At 35.7% G+C, this 16,530-nt stretch overlaps 1 protein-coding gene across 2 annotated transcripts in view; it reads right to left on the reverse strand.

The window, feature by feature from the left end:
- Tmeff2 (transmembrane protein with EGF-like and two follistatin-like domains 2) overlaps positions 1-16,530 on the reverse strand; it is a 265,120-nt gene that overhangs the window by 98,876 nt on the left and 149,714 nt on the right. For both annotated transcript variants that reach the window (XM_013027968.1, XM_013027960.1), the window contains exon 5: positions 13,115-13,211. In XM_013027968.1, the coding sequence (XP_012883422.1) occupies positions 13,115-13,211 (97 nt within the window). The remainder of the gene's footprint in view (positions 1-13,114; positions 13,212-16,530) is intronic.

Genomic DNA, 16,530 nt, shown 5'->3' on the forward strand with positions numbered 1-16,530 from the left:
CCATAATTCCCATGAATATTGTTTATCCTTTCCTTCCAAATGATATCACACTGGTTCATTACATTGATAACATTATGCTTATTGGACATGTGAACAAGAAGCAGCATTTTCTCTCTTCTTATTGGCTAAAAATTGGAAAACCATTTGAGCATCAGAGGCAAAAATTAAATCTGTTAACATATCGGGAATCGCAATGAAATGAATAGAGATTCATTGATGTGGGACACATAGATTTACCTCTACTTAATGGAAAAGTACGGTTGTGTATCTGCTCCTCTTAAGACCAAACAATAGGCCTCAAACCTATTTGGCTTCATTTGAGTTTGAAGGCAACATATTCCTCAGTTGAACCTATTAGTCTGGTCAGTTAGTACTGAGTGACCTGAAAAACTGCTATTTTTGAGTGCAGTCTCGAATAAGAAAGGTGTGAGCTGCAATGAGCATATGCTCTAGCAGATGCCAGGCTACTGGAAGTGTTATTCATAGATGGGAATGCCACTCTGAGCCATTGGCAGGCCCCTTATAGGCAAATCACAGTGCACCTTAGCATTTTGGAGCACAGCCCTGACACCTTCTTCAGATAATTCTTTTGTGAATTGCTCTTGGTCTTCATAGACAAATCTCAGTTCAGCAAATTACTATGTATCCTGAGCTTTCTATCATGAATCGTATTTCTCCTCCCAAGCCATACAGTTTGCTATGCACAATAACACATTCCATTATGAAATAGAAGTTTTTTTTTATTTTTAAACAAAATCAGGCACTAAAGGCATAAATTACATGGAAACAAAGTGCCTAAAATCCATGGTCTCCACTCTTGCTACATTATCTTTACTATCCTAGCCTGCATATCTCATGGCAGGGGGGTATACCTCATGCTAAGTTTACAGAGACTGAGGCTAGTAGATAGATGATTCTGTGTAATACACAGTTACACACCTGAAAGTGGACAACTGCAGCATTATAGTTCTTTTTTGGAACTGAAAGAGAGTGGGGATTATTCACTCATCTTGAAGAAGAAATAGCAGGGTATGTGGTTATTAGTGCATAATAATTCATGTTTTGGAGTTTAAGATTTGCCTGGGTGATCAGGAATTTGGGGGGTACATGATTTGAAAATTGGTGACAAGAAATTTGGGAATAAAACTACTAGTACACAGAAATATCATTGCTCACGTTTGGGATATGTGACTACTTCAGTGACTAGGGTTACATTTACTTGTGACATCAGTCTATATATCCACTCTCTCATTACCTAAAGTGGTCACGGGTTCATTAACATGAATTTCTATTCACTAAAATCAACCAGTATATGGTTATATTTGAGTTCCTAACCTGTCAGCAGTAGAGACCAATATTGTATGCTCAATGTGTCCGGGAGGGGTAGGGATCAGCCAACTTACTTGTTGACAAGTAGATTATATCAAACTTCTTCCCGCATGGAAGGAAAAGCATCCTGTACTTATTGGAGGAGGTATTTGTTTGCCTCCCCTGCATACGATGTTTCTCCCAAATACCCATGCTTGCCTTATCTAGAAATGGTATTATATGCAAAATTACCTTTGACCAAGTAATTCATAACAAAGATAGACAGCAATGAGCCCAGTGATCATGGAGTTCTCTGGTTTTGCCATGTTTCCCATTACCCTGGCGAAGATGGCATGACCAAAGGGCCTTTGGATGGGTTAGTGACAGTGCCCGCAAGATTATAGGTACCTGGTACCAAGAGAGTGTTCAGAGCTATTCTCTTATATTCAAGATTCACTGGTATAGGAAGCAAGGTGGTGAAAATGGGAGTGGTAAATCTATTTTTAATTCTAGCTACTCATTACCTTTGTTTACTATCTTTGCAGTCTTATGCTCTACTGGCCCAGTGATGTTAGTTCCAATGGAAAGAATGATTGTACATATAAATGGTTCTCTCACAACTCTGAATCAATCAGAAAGGAAAGGAATTACTGTGAGTACTTGAATGATTGATCCTGGCTGCCAAGGGGAAACTGAGTCACTACTATACAATGGGAAAATACAGAAGACTCCTTAGAGTACTTCTTAGTATAACCATGCTCTTCAATTAATTTCAGTCAATGAAACAATACAACAGAATATCTAGCCAGGATCTAACAGAGGATCTAATCTAGACAGAGGGCAAATCACTGATAGCTTTCAGGAACAAAGGTTAATCACCTTGCCAGAACCATAACTAGCTAAGTGTTTGCTGAAAACAAAGGAAACAGTGGTAATGATTATAAATACCAAGTAGGACCACATGCTATCATTTAAGCCACAGTGCCATTTCTATTATTTGTGTGGTTGATCAGAGATAAGAATCTTAATGATTTTTCCTGCCATAGGTGGCTTTGAACCATGATTCTCAGCTCTCAGTCTTCTGAATAACAAGGATTATAGATATGAGCTGCCAGTGCCCAGAAATGACTGTTTTCTTATTCAGACTTCAACTATATCATGGTATATAATTTGTCAAATCCTAGAATTTGTCAGCCTTCACAACTGTATAAATTAATTGCTTGTCTTTCTATCACTCATCTATCTATCTATCTATCTATCTATCTATCTATCTATCTATCTATCTATCTATCTATCTATTATCTATATATCATCTATCTGTCATGCACCTACCAATCTACATGCATACATGCCCATCAATCTATCAGTCTTCTCAATAGACACAAGTTGTATGTCTAAGATTGATGTAAGGCAAATAGTTCTGTGGTATTTTCCCTTTTCCCACATCAATGTACCTTCTACTGAAGGAAAGTCATATTCAGCTGGAATTAAACTGTATGTTGCTATAAAGCACATTGTTTTTATTTCTTTGTTATAATTGATAATATGATGTTGTAGTTGAATGTCCTAAAGTTTAAAATTTATGTATACATTGTTTATTATGGAAACAAATCACATATTTGTTAACATGAAGTGAAAATTTTATTTCATCTTTTTATTTTCTAGATATACATCTCTGAATATATGTTGATTATGACCTATTATTACTTTCATTACCCCACTGAAACCATTTTGTTTGCAGAGAACTCGTTTTGAGATGAACATAGAAAGCAGAGTAAAGCACAGTATCAAAGACTTTGAAAAGGTGGCAATGAATGAAAAGTACTTTGTGGCATACAATCTTTAGATGATCATCTGTCCCTTGTGCATCATCTTGATTTTTCATGTCTCATTCATACCTTAGTGATAAAGGGATGAACTGACTCAACCCCCCCCCTTCAATAGTTTTATTTTGCATTAGAGGCTAAGAAAATCTGATACGTGTTTTCATTATTTATTTTCTTTCTTTTAATAAACGTTTAGACCTTCAGCAGTATTGATTTTTATTTGGGTGCGGCATATAATTTTACAGCTTGTTCAATCACCTATTAGATATAACACATGCTGTTTTAGGGGAAAATGTCTGAGATAGACTGATATGGACGGCAGAGAACAGTTCACTGATTTGTGGCTTAGATGAGCCAACACATACAACATTTGCAAACAAACCACTGAAGATCAGCAATAGTTCTTATCCAATTTACTGCACCTCTGGGAGGATAGTTTCTCAGTAAACAATGCTTATACCTTAGAAAGCTATTTATTATGAGCACACTGGATACACACAATGGATATGTTTTGGGACTATCTAATTTTGTGGATTTATCCAAGAAATTTGTCTAACAAAGATTTAAAAGGGATGAAGACTAGTAAATTTTTTAGATTACCAATGTCAAACCAGTATCTTCAAATTGATTTTGTCATGAGAAATTTTAAATATCTGCTGAAATTTTTAAATAAGTTTTTATTGTGAAAATACTGTACAGAGGGGTTACAATTACATGAGGAAGGTAATGAGTACATTTCTTATCAAGCATTAAGGAAACAGATTTTGGGCCACAGAAATCAAATTCAAATAAAAATATATTACTGGTAAATTCATAAAGCATTCCTAAATTCCTCCCAAATAATTCAGCCTCAAGGTTAGTATAGATTTTTCTAGAGAGGTGGCCATGTTGCTGTGGAAAATATGATTAGATACTTATGAAGCACAAACATTCATGGGAAGAAAATATATCTCCAGATTTTCTTGTCTATTTTGGCAAAGACTGGAATATTTTTAATAGTTTCTATATTTTCTATTTTCTTCAAAATTGATATAATAAATATATACAACTCTTATAATGAGAAAAAATAACCTGTAATTCAAATGCAAGAACACTTGACTAGAATATGGAAAGGCCTGGATTCAGTCACCAGAATTGAGAAGAAAGAAAAGGTATAAATTCTGAACTATTTATAGTATGCATATCTAACATGTATACATATATGTATGCAATATGTAAAATAAATGAAATATAGATGTGGGATGGGCACTACATACACTTATGGTTTGTGTTATTAATTTTGTGAGGAGATCTTGAACTTTAGCTGTGTGCAGGATATCTGAAGTCAGTCTGGTTGGTTCAAATCTCAGCTCTTCCACCTATTGCTGGGCTTTGGGAAGTTTAACCTCTCTCTGTGTGCCTCAGTTTTCTTTTACATGAAATGAGGATTATTAATGTACTCAACTTTATAACATTAGTGTAAGGATTAAAAAGCTCCATAAATCCAGACAATTTAGATGGAATCTGATACCCAGAACACTCACTTTTGGCCTCTAGTTTTACTCTATGACTGAAGTACTACACAGGAACCCATGTATTTCCTAATTCTAGATACAAGAATCACCGATTTAGAATATGCTAGAAATTGAGATGCTTCCCCTACCTCCCAAAAAATTCAGAAGAAATCAAGTGGGAGAGTTTGTTGAATGACAAAAATAGTTAGGTAATATTTCATTAACAGGATTGGTCTACAACAGATTGAAAAAAACAAAAACAAAACAGAAATACGACCAAGTAAAAAGAGTACTAAGTAAAAGAAATAGATAAATTAGCAGCAGAAGCACAATCCATTTTCAATTTTTCTTTCCTTTTTTCTGCTGTCATGTAGTATTTCAGTATTTTGACATAAAATAGAAATTATATGATTTATACTACATGGCCTACATAAATATTGTAAAAATACATAAAACACATGTTAAAGTTCAGAATTTTTTATTCCTCTTTTCTTGGTACTTTACACTAGATCTAAGTTTGTAGTTGTCATGCCCCATTAATCAGTATACAATAGCTAGCACAATTGAGGTATGGAAACAGAGAAAAAGCCGAGAGAATTTCTAAAACTTAGTGGAAATGCAAATCCTTTTGAAGCAGAATCACAAAAGACCCAAGGTTTTGATGACTATGATTGAGTGTCAAATTTCAACATTATTTTTTTAGTTACTTTGCATAAAGCACAATTGTCCTGTTTTGGAGGGTAGCCTAGTTGTTGGTTGCTGTTAATTGACTGTTCTGTGTTTGAAATGCCTTTATCCATTTATCTTCCTAAGTAATATTTAGCTTCAGTTTCCAAATCTGGCTACTGGAAACTACTGTAGAGAAAACTTTTGGCAAGAGATATGATATTTTTGAAAAAAGGTATTATTTAATGTCTTGTATTAGATCATCATGGAGATCATGTGAAAAATACTAGTTCAGTCTATCTATAAACGGACTCATAAATTTTAATTCAATGTGTGAAAATTAGAAAAGTACAGGTTATTTTCTTTCTTGCTCAAGGTAAGTGAAAAATGTGTAAAAGAAAGACAATTAAATAAGCTCAAGCTTTTATATTTGGATATTTCTTTTTCAGCCAGGATGATACCATTATCCTTGGACATTATGAAGGTAGAAATATGCATGTTTCTCAAATCAGGAGATTATTTGCTTCTCCACTTGAAAACAATGTTTTAGATAAATGGAAGGCTTGAAGTAAGAAAAGAATCTAGGGGCTGGGAAGGTGGCTCAGTGGTAGAGCATTTGCCTTGCATGCATGAGGCCCTGGGTTCGATTCCTCAGCACCACATAAGCAAAAAGAAAAAAGCCGGAAGTGGTGCTGTGGCTCAAGTGGTAGAGTGCTAGCCTTGAGCTGAAGAGCTAAGGGACAGCGCCCAGGCCCAGAGTTCAGCCCACAACTGGACCCCCCAAAAAAAAGGAAAGAAAGGAATCTACAGGAACAGATGGCACTATGGCAATATTCAGAAGTGATAATGGTTGTCTTCATGGTGAGGATTAGAAGCCAATGGAAGGACCCCAAGCCTACAACCACAGGCTTCTTGGAACTGAAATGGTCTCAAAAATCAATCTATATGCTCAACAACAGCCTTGTACTTTCTAGACCCATATTGCCTCTTTCTGTTTCTCTTTGAAAATTTTTTCCCATTGTTGACATGAGTAAACTTATAAGCCAGTCCTAATTTTGGTTTACCACATTTACAGTTTTTGAGGTCAGAGGGCAGAGGAAATCAATAAAAAAGGAAACCCTACAGGAGAATGCTGAGCTAAAATTTTGTGAGGAATCAGCATCCTCTTATACCATGTACAATCTCAACTCTTTATTTTCAATAAACAGAAAAAAGTCTGTTGGTAACTTTTTATTATAACAGTGTTTTTGTTCAATTGTCTACCACTAGTAGTTTTAAAAGAAACTATTTTGGGTGTTTTCCTCAGAGTATCTTAATATTCCCTATCAAATTTGCAACCCAAATATACTAAAGTCAGCAGGACCTAATGTCTAATTTACTTAAATGTATGGTAGATTCCAGTGCCAAGGATCATCCATGGCCATTGCCCTCCTTCAAATATTCATGAGTCTCCGCAGTCCAAAACGCATTAAAGGTGGGAGAGATGCCAACGACACACAGTCTTCCCAGTGACAAGGAGCCTTCTCAGATCAAAGGAGCAAGATGTTAAAGACTTCAAAATAAACTGTCTTTGTAAGAGACACTCATAAAAGAAATGCTAAAATCTTACTCCCTATTTCCCATGATGATACATCAATGAAAATAAAGTGAAATATTTTTTTAAAAAACTAGATGATTAATTTCTTTGTGAACTCTCTCCTTTCTTACCACTGCACTTGATCAAAACGAAGCTATATGTTTATGGATTAGTACCACATCATTAGAAAATATTATTAATATCTTCAGAAACAAAATGAATGACTACTGAGAAATTAATAGCAATTAAGCCAACATAATTTTGCTCATGGTGCCTGAGTAGCATGTACAGAATACAACAAAAGCAAAGGGCAAACAAGAATAAAGAACTGTAAAATATCCCTATAAAGCAAATATATATATATATATATATATATATATATATATATATATTAGTTTAGTTGTCCCTTTCTGTTATTTGTCATCTGGCGGCATCTGCTCTTACACCTGTGCCAGCTTCGTTGGTTTGTTCTGATGCCCTGGAAATATTAGGCACAGAACCAATTTCATAGCTAGCCATTCCTATGATCATACTCAGGCATCAACTTGCTTTAAAAAAATACATTAAATCAAGTATCAACCCCAGGGCTCTGAACTACTTCTGACTGACAGGTCCAGCAGAAAGTTCCAGGCTAATTACTTCTAAGGAATAGTTCCCAGTGCAAAGAGTTACTACTGACCTACTTTGGACTTGCTGAAATAATTTATCAGGTAAGATAATTAAAGGAAGATAAATCTGTTTCTAAAATGAACCAAGTTCCAGAAATATTTGTTGAAACCATAAGTTGGTATTCCCACTGCTATCAGATGGGACTTTATTACTCTGTGCAGAGTCAATTTTACTATATTTGTCTTATTTATAAGTCATTCTTTTTCTTTATGAATTATATTTGGCAGGATGTATTTGAGAGTCTCTTTGATGTGTAAGTGTGTTGGTTTTGATGCTTTGCAGTCTAGATATAAAGAGAAATAATCCTTTAAGTCCTTCTCTTTCCCTTCCCTTAACCCTTTCCTTATAACCAAAGAAACATAAACCCTTTCCTCTTTTACAGGTGATTCAATTGCTTTGAAGTTTGTCTTAAAAAAAGGACAGTAGATACACTACAGGGTGGGCCATTGATCTTGCTTAATTTTAACCCTCTTTTGGAATTTTAATACAGTCATATATTGAGGTAAATATTAATAACTGAAGAATCCTTCAAAGAAATGATTTTTATTTTGTTTATTTAAAAAAATCTGGCCATTTTCTGATCTACAGTCTTGATGTATCCCTAAGAAGAAAAACGCAAGATAAAACCTCAAAATTAAATCACAGAACATAAACTTGGTCTTATATTAGATTATAAGCCATCTGTTTTCTCAAAATAAAAGCATTAAATGTTATGTCATTAGTAACATGGCTTTATCAATGCCATCCTCTAATTATGATTTTTCTCTTCTTTCCAACCCTCCTTCTCCTCATTACTTTGTTTCTTCTTCATTTCCAGTGTGCCTTGCTACTTAATTCAAAAACCCATCTAATTATGTAAAGATGATCAACTAACTCTCCACTGGCTTTTTAATTCTAACAAAATATTTATCTTCATTTTGAATTTCCTAAGTATTCTTGAAGAACTAACCCCCTGTGGCAGATGTAGAATATTAATTTCTTAGGCTAGGGTTAGAGAAGATCAGGAATTACATTTTACCTTTACATGTATATTGTAGACACAAGAATATTGTTCTTTATTAGTATTTACTGATATTATATTATTATCTCATAATTCACAATTGAGCAAATTTGGATGCATGGAATTATGGTTGCTGTCAAAGGAAAACATAAAACAAATTGCTGAGCTGTACCCTGTCATTACATAGAGATGCAATATTTTATATTTTTAAGAGGATCTGGCCATGGTTTTATTCAAAATCAACGATCTATCGAAGCTACTGATTCAGTGAAGACTTTGGTATTACTACTATAGTCAGATTATAGCCTGACTCCCCCCACCATGTTATTTTATAGCCTTTTTAATTCCATGCCTATTTAATTTCATTTATTGGTGTGTTCTTGTGTCCTTCAGCTGTTTCTAATTTGCCCTTCATGGTTATAACTAAATACAATATGTTAACATACAAAGGTAGTTATGTAAATGAAAATCAATGCACTCAATTTGGCACCATTCTTTATTGCTTACATTGGACATTTTAAATACATTTTATTTAAACACTAACAACTTTTCATTCTGCCTGGGTAGTATAATGATCATCTTGGCTCTCTGCCCTTGCTGCCTTCTAATCTTCCCAGCAATGGCCATTTAGCCTCATCTGGAGGTTCAGACTTATCCAGAATTTTGGAACTAATCTTGTCCCTAGGCTGAGAGTATTCAAGATTTCCTAGCCAAAAGCTAACGGACACAGCATCAAGTCAGTTCTGATGGTGGTTTCATTTTGATCTTGTAATTCTTTCCCGAGGTGTACACTGCACTCTTGCCACAACTAGTAACCAAGGCTTGACTTTCCACATCTGTTCTCCTAAGTAGAAATCCATCTGTTTTTTTTTCTTCCTGTTTTGGCCCCTAATTCATTTTGCTGATTGATGCTTTTTCTCTCCATGATCAAAAGTCTGACTCATACTTCTCTTGGTCCCCTTTATAACTAAACTCCTTCTGAACTCCAGTTGCTGCAGTTTGACACTATCACCCATTTCTGAACATTTCTGATCCCACATGAGCCTTGACCAATTCTCCTTGTACAGCCTTTCCACCATCTACCTGGACTTCTGCAAAAACACTAGAAGTGACATTTTGCCACTTGAGTGGCAAGCATCTCTAGTCAACAGCTCTAACCTCTAGGTCTTGGGAGTCACTGCAGTAAGTGCATTGCCTGAAATCTAGCCATCTCATTATGCCAGACATGACAGGAAAGAACTTTTTCTAATTGCATCTTTGATTGAATTAACATGCCAACATCCTCCAGTTATTCTCACCTCATATCTTCAGCTTGGCCTCATCACTTAACCACTTCAAAACTTGGTTTCCATTTTGTAAAACTAAGAAAATAATAGAACCTACATTCTGTTGTTAAAATTTACTGATGGAAAGAAAGTAAATAAATAAGTGGGCTAAAGACTTAAAGAGAAACTTCTCTGAAGAAGAAAGAAGGATGGCCAATAGACACATGAAGAAATGCTCAACCTCCCTAGCCATAAAAGAAATGCAAATCAAAGCAACATTGAGATACCACCTCAGCCCAGTTAGAATGGCAAAAATCAAGAACTCTAACAACAACAGATGCTGGAGGGGATGTGGACAGAAGGGAGCCTTACTTCATTGTTGGTGGGAATGTAAACTTGTTCAACCACTTTGGAAAGTAGTATGGAGGTTCCTCAAAAGACTTCACATAGAGCTCCTCTATGATCCAGCAATCCCCCTTTTGGGCATTTACCCAAATGTTTACAAACAAGACCACACCAAAGCTACCAGCACAACTATGTTTATTGCAGTATTATTCACCATAGCTAAGATATGGAACCAACCCAGATGCCCCTCAGTAGATGATGGATCAAGAAAATGTGGTATATATACACAATGGAATTCTATGCCTCCATCAGAAAGAATGACATTGCCCCATTTGTTAGGAAATGGAAGGCTTGGAAAAAATTATATTAAGTGAAGTAAGCCAAGCCCAAAGAAACATAGGTCCCATGGTTTCCCTTATTTGCAATATCTAGTATATGTATGAGTCAAGCAGAAAAGGTCAGATAATGTGATGTTAAGAAAATGAACCATTAGTTATGTATTTTAATGTTTTTTCTTTCATGCATTTGTTTCCAACGCATTTATAAGATTATTTCTTTGTTGCTTTGTATGTCCCTCCCCCACAGTATAACCCCTGCTTTAACTATATTTGATGTCGGTATAATTTGTGGAGGAGATGGGGAAAAACAAGTCGTTTAAGGATACAGGTGGACCTGTTGCAACAATGAGAAGTACAAGTTGTCATGTTGAAAACGAACTTTACAACTTTGGTGGGGGGGGAGGATTGAGTGGGGGGATGGGGGGAGGCTGGGAAGGGATGTAAAGGGTAAACAAAGGAGGAGGCTGCAATGCTTGATAAGAAATGTACTCATTATCTTGCCCATGTAATTGTAACCCCTCTGTACTGTATTTTCACAAAAAATTAAAATTAAAAAAATGACAAAGCCCACAGTATGCAGCCAATAATTTTTATCTGATACTATAATCTCAAGTCTTGGTACTTGGAAAGCAAAACTGTCATTAAAAAAATCATATAAGAAGGCAAAACTAGGCAAAGGAAATGTCTTTAGAAACTTAAGAAACATGTGTATATCTTTATGAAAATAACAATAACTTGAAAAGTATTGATCAGCTACAGATTCATTCAAAGATCTTTGAACAATTTATGGTATAGCGGTGTGTTTCTAATCATTTGAGGGCTTTTAGAAAAGCAAATAAGCCCTCTGCTTAGAGAAGAACGAATGAATTGCTATGCTTCAAAAAAAGTAAATGCTCTATAGTGGTGTGTGGTATGTGGATATAGGAGTTACAGACCTGCTATCAGAAAGCATGAAGTATATAAGGAATAAGATTTGGTGGGAGAGCATTTTGCTCCACTTAACTCAGTTGTGGATCATAGTGAAAAGTGTAGGAACCAAGTTCCTGGGGCTAGGTCCTCATGATGCTCGCTCTGCTTGCCCTTTGTGGGCAATACTGCTGGCATTAGGTGAGGTGGCAGGTGTGACTGTCTGTCTGCTGATATGTTTGGGTAAGTAGCTGATTTAGCAGTAGTGGGAGGTTGGATGATGGGAAATAATAAATTCTTGGTGAAATTGAAGACTATCTTTGGGAACCGAAAACCTTAAGTTATCTCTTGAACCTTGAGCCACATACTTTGTCAACCATTCCTATAGAATTTTGCTGGGGGTTGTGTTACTGAGAAATGAACTGAAACACATTAAAAGTTTTTTCTTGTTGTTTGTATGTTTGTTTTTTTATGGCCTACTGTATTGGAAACCTAAGGACCCAAAATAGATTTAAATTCCAACTCTTGTTTCTATCTTTTAGAAGATTGTGAAATTATCAAAATGTGTATGAGTCAAGTTTCAATATATTATATAATGGGTAAATGCACTATTCATTGTCCCTCTCTCCTTCCCTTCCTTCTTTCCTTCCTTCCTTCCTTCCTTCCTTCCCTACTTCCTTTCTTTCCTTCTTCCTTCCTTTTTGATGATCAGTCATGGTTTGGGAGTGGAAGAACTCAAACTTCACCAAATTCAATTAAAAATGCATATATGGATAAAAAACAAAATAATTTTGATGATCTACTGTACTTGGAAACCACAAGCTTACAAATCATTAAGATGATTAAAATGCTCTTAAAAAATATACCTCCTGGTCAAGCCAGTACCTGTTGTAGATCCCAGCTGCTGAAGTATTTGGCAGGTACTTGTAAGAGTTGCTGAGTAATAGAGGAGAAGAGAACTTGATACCATAGGGCAGCTTGAAGAACATTTTTTGTCCTGTCATTTCATCTTACAGATACAAGTAATCTCTCTATTTTAAATCTCTGTGTTACCTAGACCTACCATCTTAGAAATCATATCAGCAACATTCATGTGTTGAGTCACATGGTGATAACCTAGTTGATAGTATTAAGAAGCAGGGTCATTCGGGGAGTGAATTTCTCAGGGAAACAGTCCTCATAAATGGGATTGTCATTCTTTGAGTGAAGCTGGGAAGAACATCCTTATTCCTTCCTTTCTACAATGAGATAAAGGCTGCCATTAAGACTGAAGGCCTGGTACTTCTCAGATTCCAGCATGTTAAGAAAGTTTCTGTTTATCAGATACCTAGTGTATGATCCTTTTGTTAAAACAGAATTAAGACAGCAATCGTCCATTTTTTTCTTGATAATGTGTCTTAAGAGAGATTCAGGTCAATAGACTTTCTTTTCCTTCTCTGTGTTAATGGTGACAGTTCTGGAAGCTTTGGTGATATCTTAATGTATGTTAACAAGTAATTCCCTGGACAGATGACTGGCTGGCCCACATTTTAATCATGCTCCAGAAATTCCCTGCTACTAGTAAAGCATTCATCTATCCAATCCTCCCCTCCTCCCCGCCCTGGTAACTCAGAGGAAAAAAAGATGAATCTTTCTCCCTTTTAAGAAAGGTTGATGAGTAAAACATAAAGCAAATAAATGAATGACATCATTTTGTTTAAAAGAATGAAAATATCAGCTTACCAGACATCCTCAGCATCTTCATCACATTCTGCACCAAACTGGCAAATATCACAGGTGGATGTCTCCTTCTGACTGGTTTCTCCAGAACCTTCATGAACTATAGGAGAGAAAAAACATAAAGGAAATGCAGGTTCATTGTATGTTTGGTCTCAAAAACCCTGAGAAAATTCTAGATAAGGATGTTACCTCAATGGCCTTGTTTGTTCTTGGTCCTGGGGCTTTATAAAAATGTCATACTCAACTCCCCTCTCCCCTCCAACTCTAAGGATAATCCTCACACTACCCATACTTCCTCTTCCTCCTCCTCCTCTTCCTCCTCCTCCTTCTTTATGGTGCTTGAACTCTGAGCTTGGGCACTGTTCATGAACTTTTCAGTTCAAGTCAAGTGCTCTACCACTTGAGCCACAGCACCACTTCTTGTTTTCTAGTGGTTTATTAGACATAAGAGTCTCACGGACTTTCCTGACCAGGCTGGCTTTAAACTGTGATCCTCAGATCACAGCCTTTTGAGTAGCTAAGATTACAGGTGTGAGCCACCAGCTTCTGGCAACACTTCCTTTTTTTTAGCAAAAGAAAAAAAGAAAAGCAAAAGACAAAAGAGTGTATAGGATTTATGAAAATTGACTAGCCAATCAGTAGACTACATAAAAGAGTTATTTATTTTATTAAAAGGATTCAGGTTGTTCTCTCTCTAGAGAAAAACCAATCTATTTTTATGAAAACAATGTTTTCTTGTTCCTAAATTTTTGAATTTTTCATTGACTATTTTAAAATATTAGATGGGTCATCTTATCTAAGTAGATATGTCCATTTTTTCCTTAAGTTTTTAAGCACTTACAAGGAACAAATTGGTTATAAATCTTTAGAAAATTACTATCTTTTATAATTTTTTGATTCTCATATAAATATCTCACAGAGCTAATCATGGTGATTTTCTCTGAAAGTCATGAGCATAAATTTTATTTTTAAATGTATATTCAGCCACTAATGATCATTATTGATAGTTGCCACCTGCTCCTGAAGTAGAGGTATTAAAATAAGCCAAATTATAAAATCAACCTTTGACATCAAGATACAATAGTGGAAAGCACCCAGGCCCAGAGTTCAAGCCCCACAACTGACAAAACAAACAAACAAAAAAAACCCCAAATAGTGTCTGATACACTAAAGAAAGTTTCTAGACTTTTGAGTGAAAGAAATGAGCAACACTTTTGAGGTGATGTACTACTGTTTACCCAATGAAAACATATATAGTTGAAACAAAAGTAGCTGCACTTGAAAATAAACTTCAAAAAAGCTAAGTTTGCCTATAAAAGTAACTGCATTAATGTCAAAGATCATAAAGTTTCAATAGAAAAATAATTTGAGACAATTTGAGGCTTATACTTACAATTCTAACTACTCAAGAGGCTGAAATCTAAAGAGTATGATTAAAAACTAGCCCAGGCAAAGTAATCTGAGACTGAGACAGTCTTATCTTTAAGTAACCAGCGGAATGCAGGATGTGCGAGTGTGGCTCAAGTGGTAGAGTATCAAGCCATGGGTGATAAGCCAATCAAGAATGTAAGACCTTGAGTTCAAGTCCTACTATAGGCTTAAAAGTACACACACACACACACACACACACACACACACACACACACACACACACACACACACACACACACGTACACAGGGAACATGAGAAATTTCTGGCTTGATGAATTCTAATAATGCACTTTAACAAAAATAACATATAAACATGCTTCAGGAATCTGTTAAATCCAACTCTGCTTTAACATGATAATTACTCATCATTTTTCTTTATGTATAAAAAGAGCTTTTAATATTTATGAGAACAAAACCTTTCTTTTTAACTTTGAATTTATTCATGTGTACATGAGGAATCTGATATACAAAAAAAAGATAATGGACATAAAAACAACTCTTGGAGTGCTCTCTGCTGCATAGGTCTTCTAGGAAAGATAGGTAGACTACATGTTTTGCTAAAACAGTACACTTTTACTTGTCCTTAACGGTCTAAATTTGCATTGTTTTCCCCATTATTTGATATTGTGTTTAATTTATGAATTAATCAGGTCAAATTTAATTGTGAAAAATATTCATATGTGGTTTTTAATTTGGACATTTTGGAAAATGCTCTTTCTCCCCCAAAGAAGAAATTTTTGGCTGTGAAACAAAGAACAGCACTTATCCACCTGGTTCCTATAATACAAGCAAGACCATAAGAGTGGACCATGGGATGAGAGTTAAGCTGGGGCCTTACCCCAGGGGAGACTGAACAGCTGAGGCTGGTCTCTTTCTTTATTACTTTCTTATTATTAATGCAACACAGAAAGCGCTAATGGGAGAGAGCCTTTTAGTGTTAGCAAGATTAGCAACTTTCAGGTTAAAACTTTCCATCACTCAGGAAACATAGGAACAGAAGGGAAAGGTCCTTAATGACCAATGATAACCACTTAGGGGGCAGCCCCATTTTCTTCCACAGCTGAGATCCTTCGTTAGGGATTTACTGATAATAATCCAGGGATGAATTGTGCTATGTATCAGAATATCTATATTTGTACCCAAAGTCCTGGGCTTGAACTCAGGGCCTAGGCTCTGTCCCTGAGCTTCTTTTGTTCAAAGCTAACACTCTTCACTGGTGTCAAAGCTCCACTTACAGTTTTTCTTTTTCTTTTTATGGGGGTGGGGTGAGGGGGTGGAGTGGTAGGTAGTTTATTGGAGGCAAGAGTCTCACAAACTTTTCTGCACTGGTAAGCTTCAAACTGTGATCACTCAGCTTTCTGAGTGCTAGGATTACAGGTGGGAGGCACTGGTGCCTGGCTCTTAAGCCACATTTTTATAAATGGATAGGCATTCGTAGAATAGAGATAATTGAAAACTTCTCTGTGAGGAAAAATTCAATTCAGAAAGTTGTGTCAGTGGTGCTGTGGCAGAGCACTAGCTATGAACTGAAGACAAGGATAGCGCCCAGCCAGAATTCAAGCCCCACAACAGACAAAAAACAAAAACAAAACAAAGAAACAAAAAAGAAAGAAAGTTGTGTCAATACCCTTATATGTATATACTAAGGGAATAAATGCTTTTATATGAAGTCACTTACAACGGAAAGTAAAAACCTTTCCATAATACCTGAAGTACAAGTTTTCACTTTTGTAATAGACAAATAATTACATAACTATACAACCTACACACAATCCCCTAGCTGAATGGTTTTTAAGAAGTGTCCCTCCAAAGAATTCCTGTACATTTTGGTCATCCATTTGTTAGCTGTTTTTGATTTTTTGAAAACCATAGTTCTGAAATATTCTTAGAGATCTTGAATCAATGGCTTAGTTTGGGCTTTGCAAGTATATCATTTAAGAAATATCAGATCACCCCCAAGTAAAAATGTAATACTCAAAAGATGCCAC

This window comes from Dipodomys ordii, unplaced genomic scaffold, assembly GCF_000151885.1.
Source record: "Dipodomys ordii isolate 6190 unplaced genomic scaffold, Dord_2.0 Scaffold5, whole genome shotgun sequence".
Taxonomy (NCBI): domain Eukaryota; kingdom Metazoa; phylum Chordata; class Mammalia; order Rodentia; family Heteromyidae; genus Dipodomys; species Dipodomys ordii.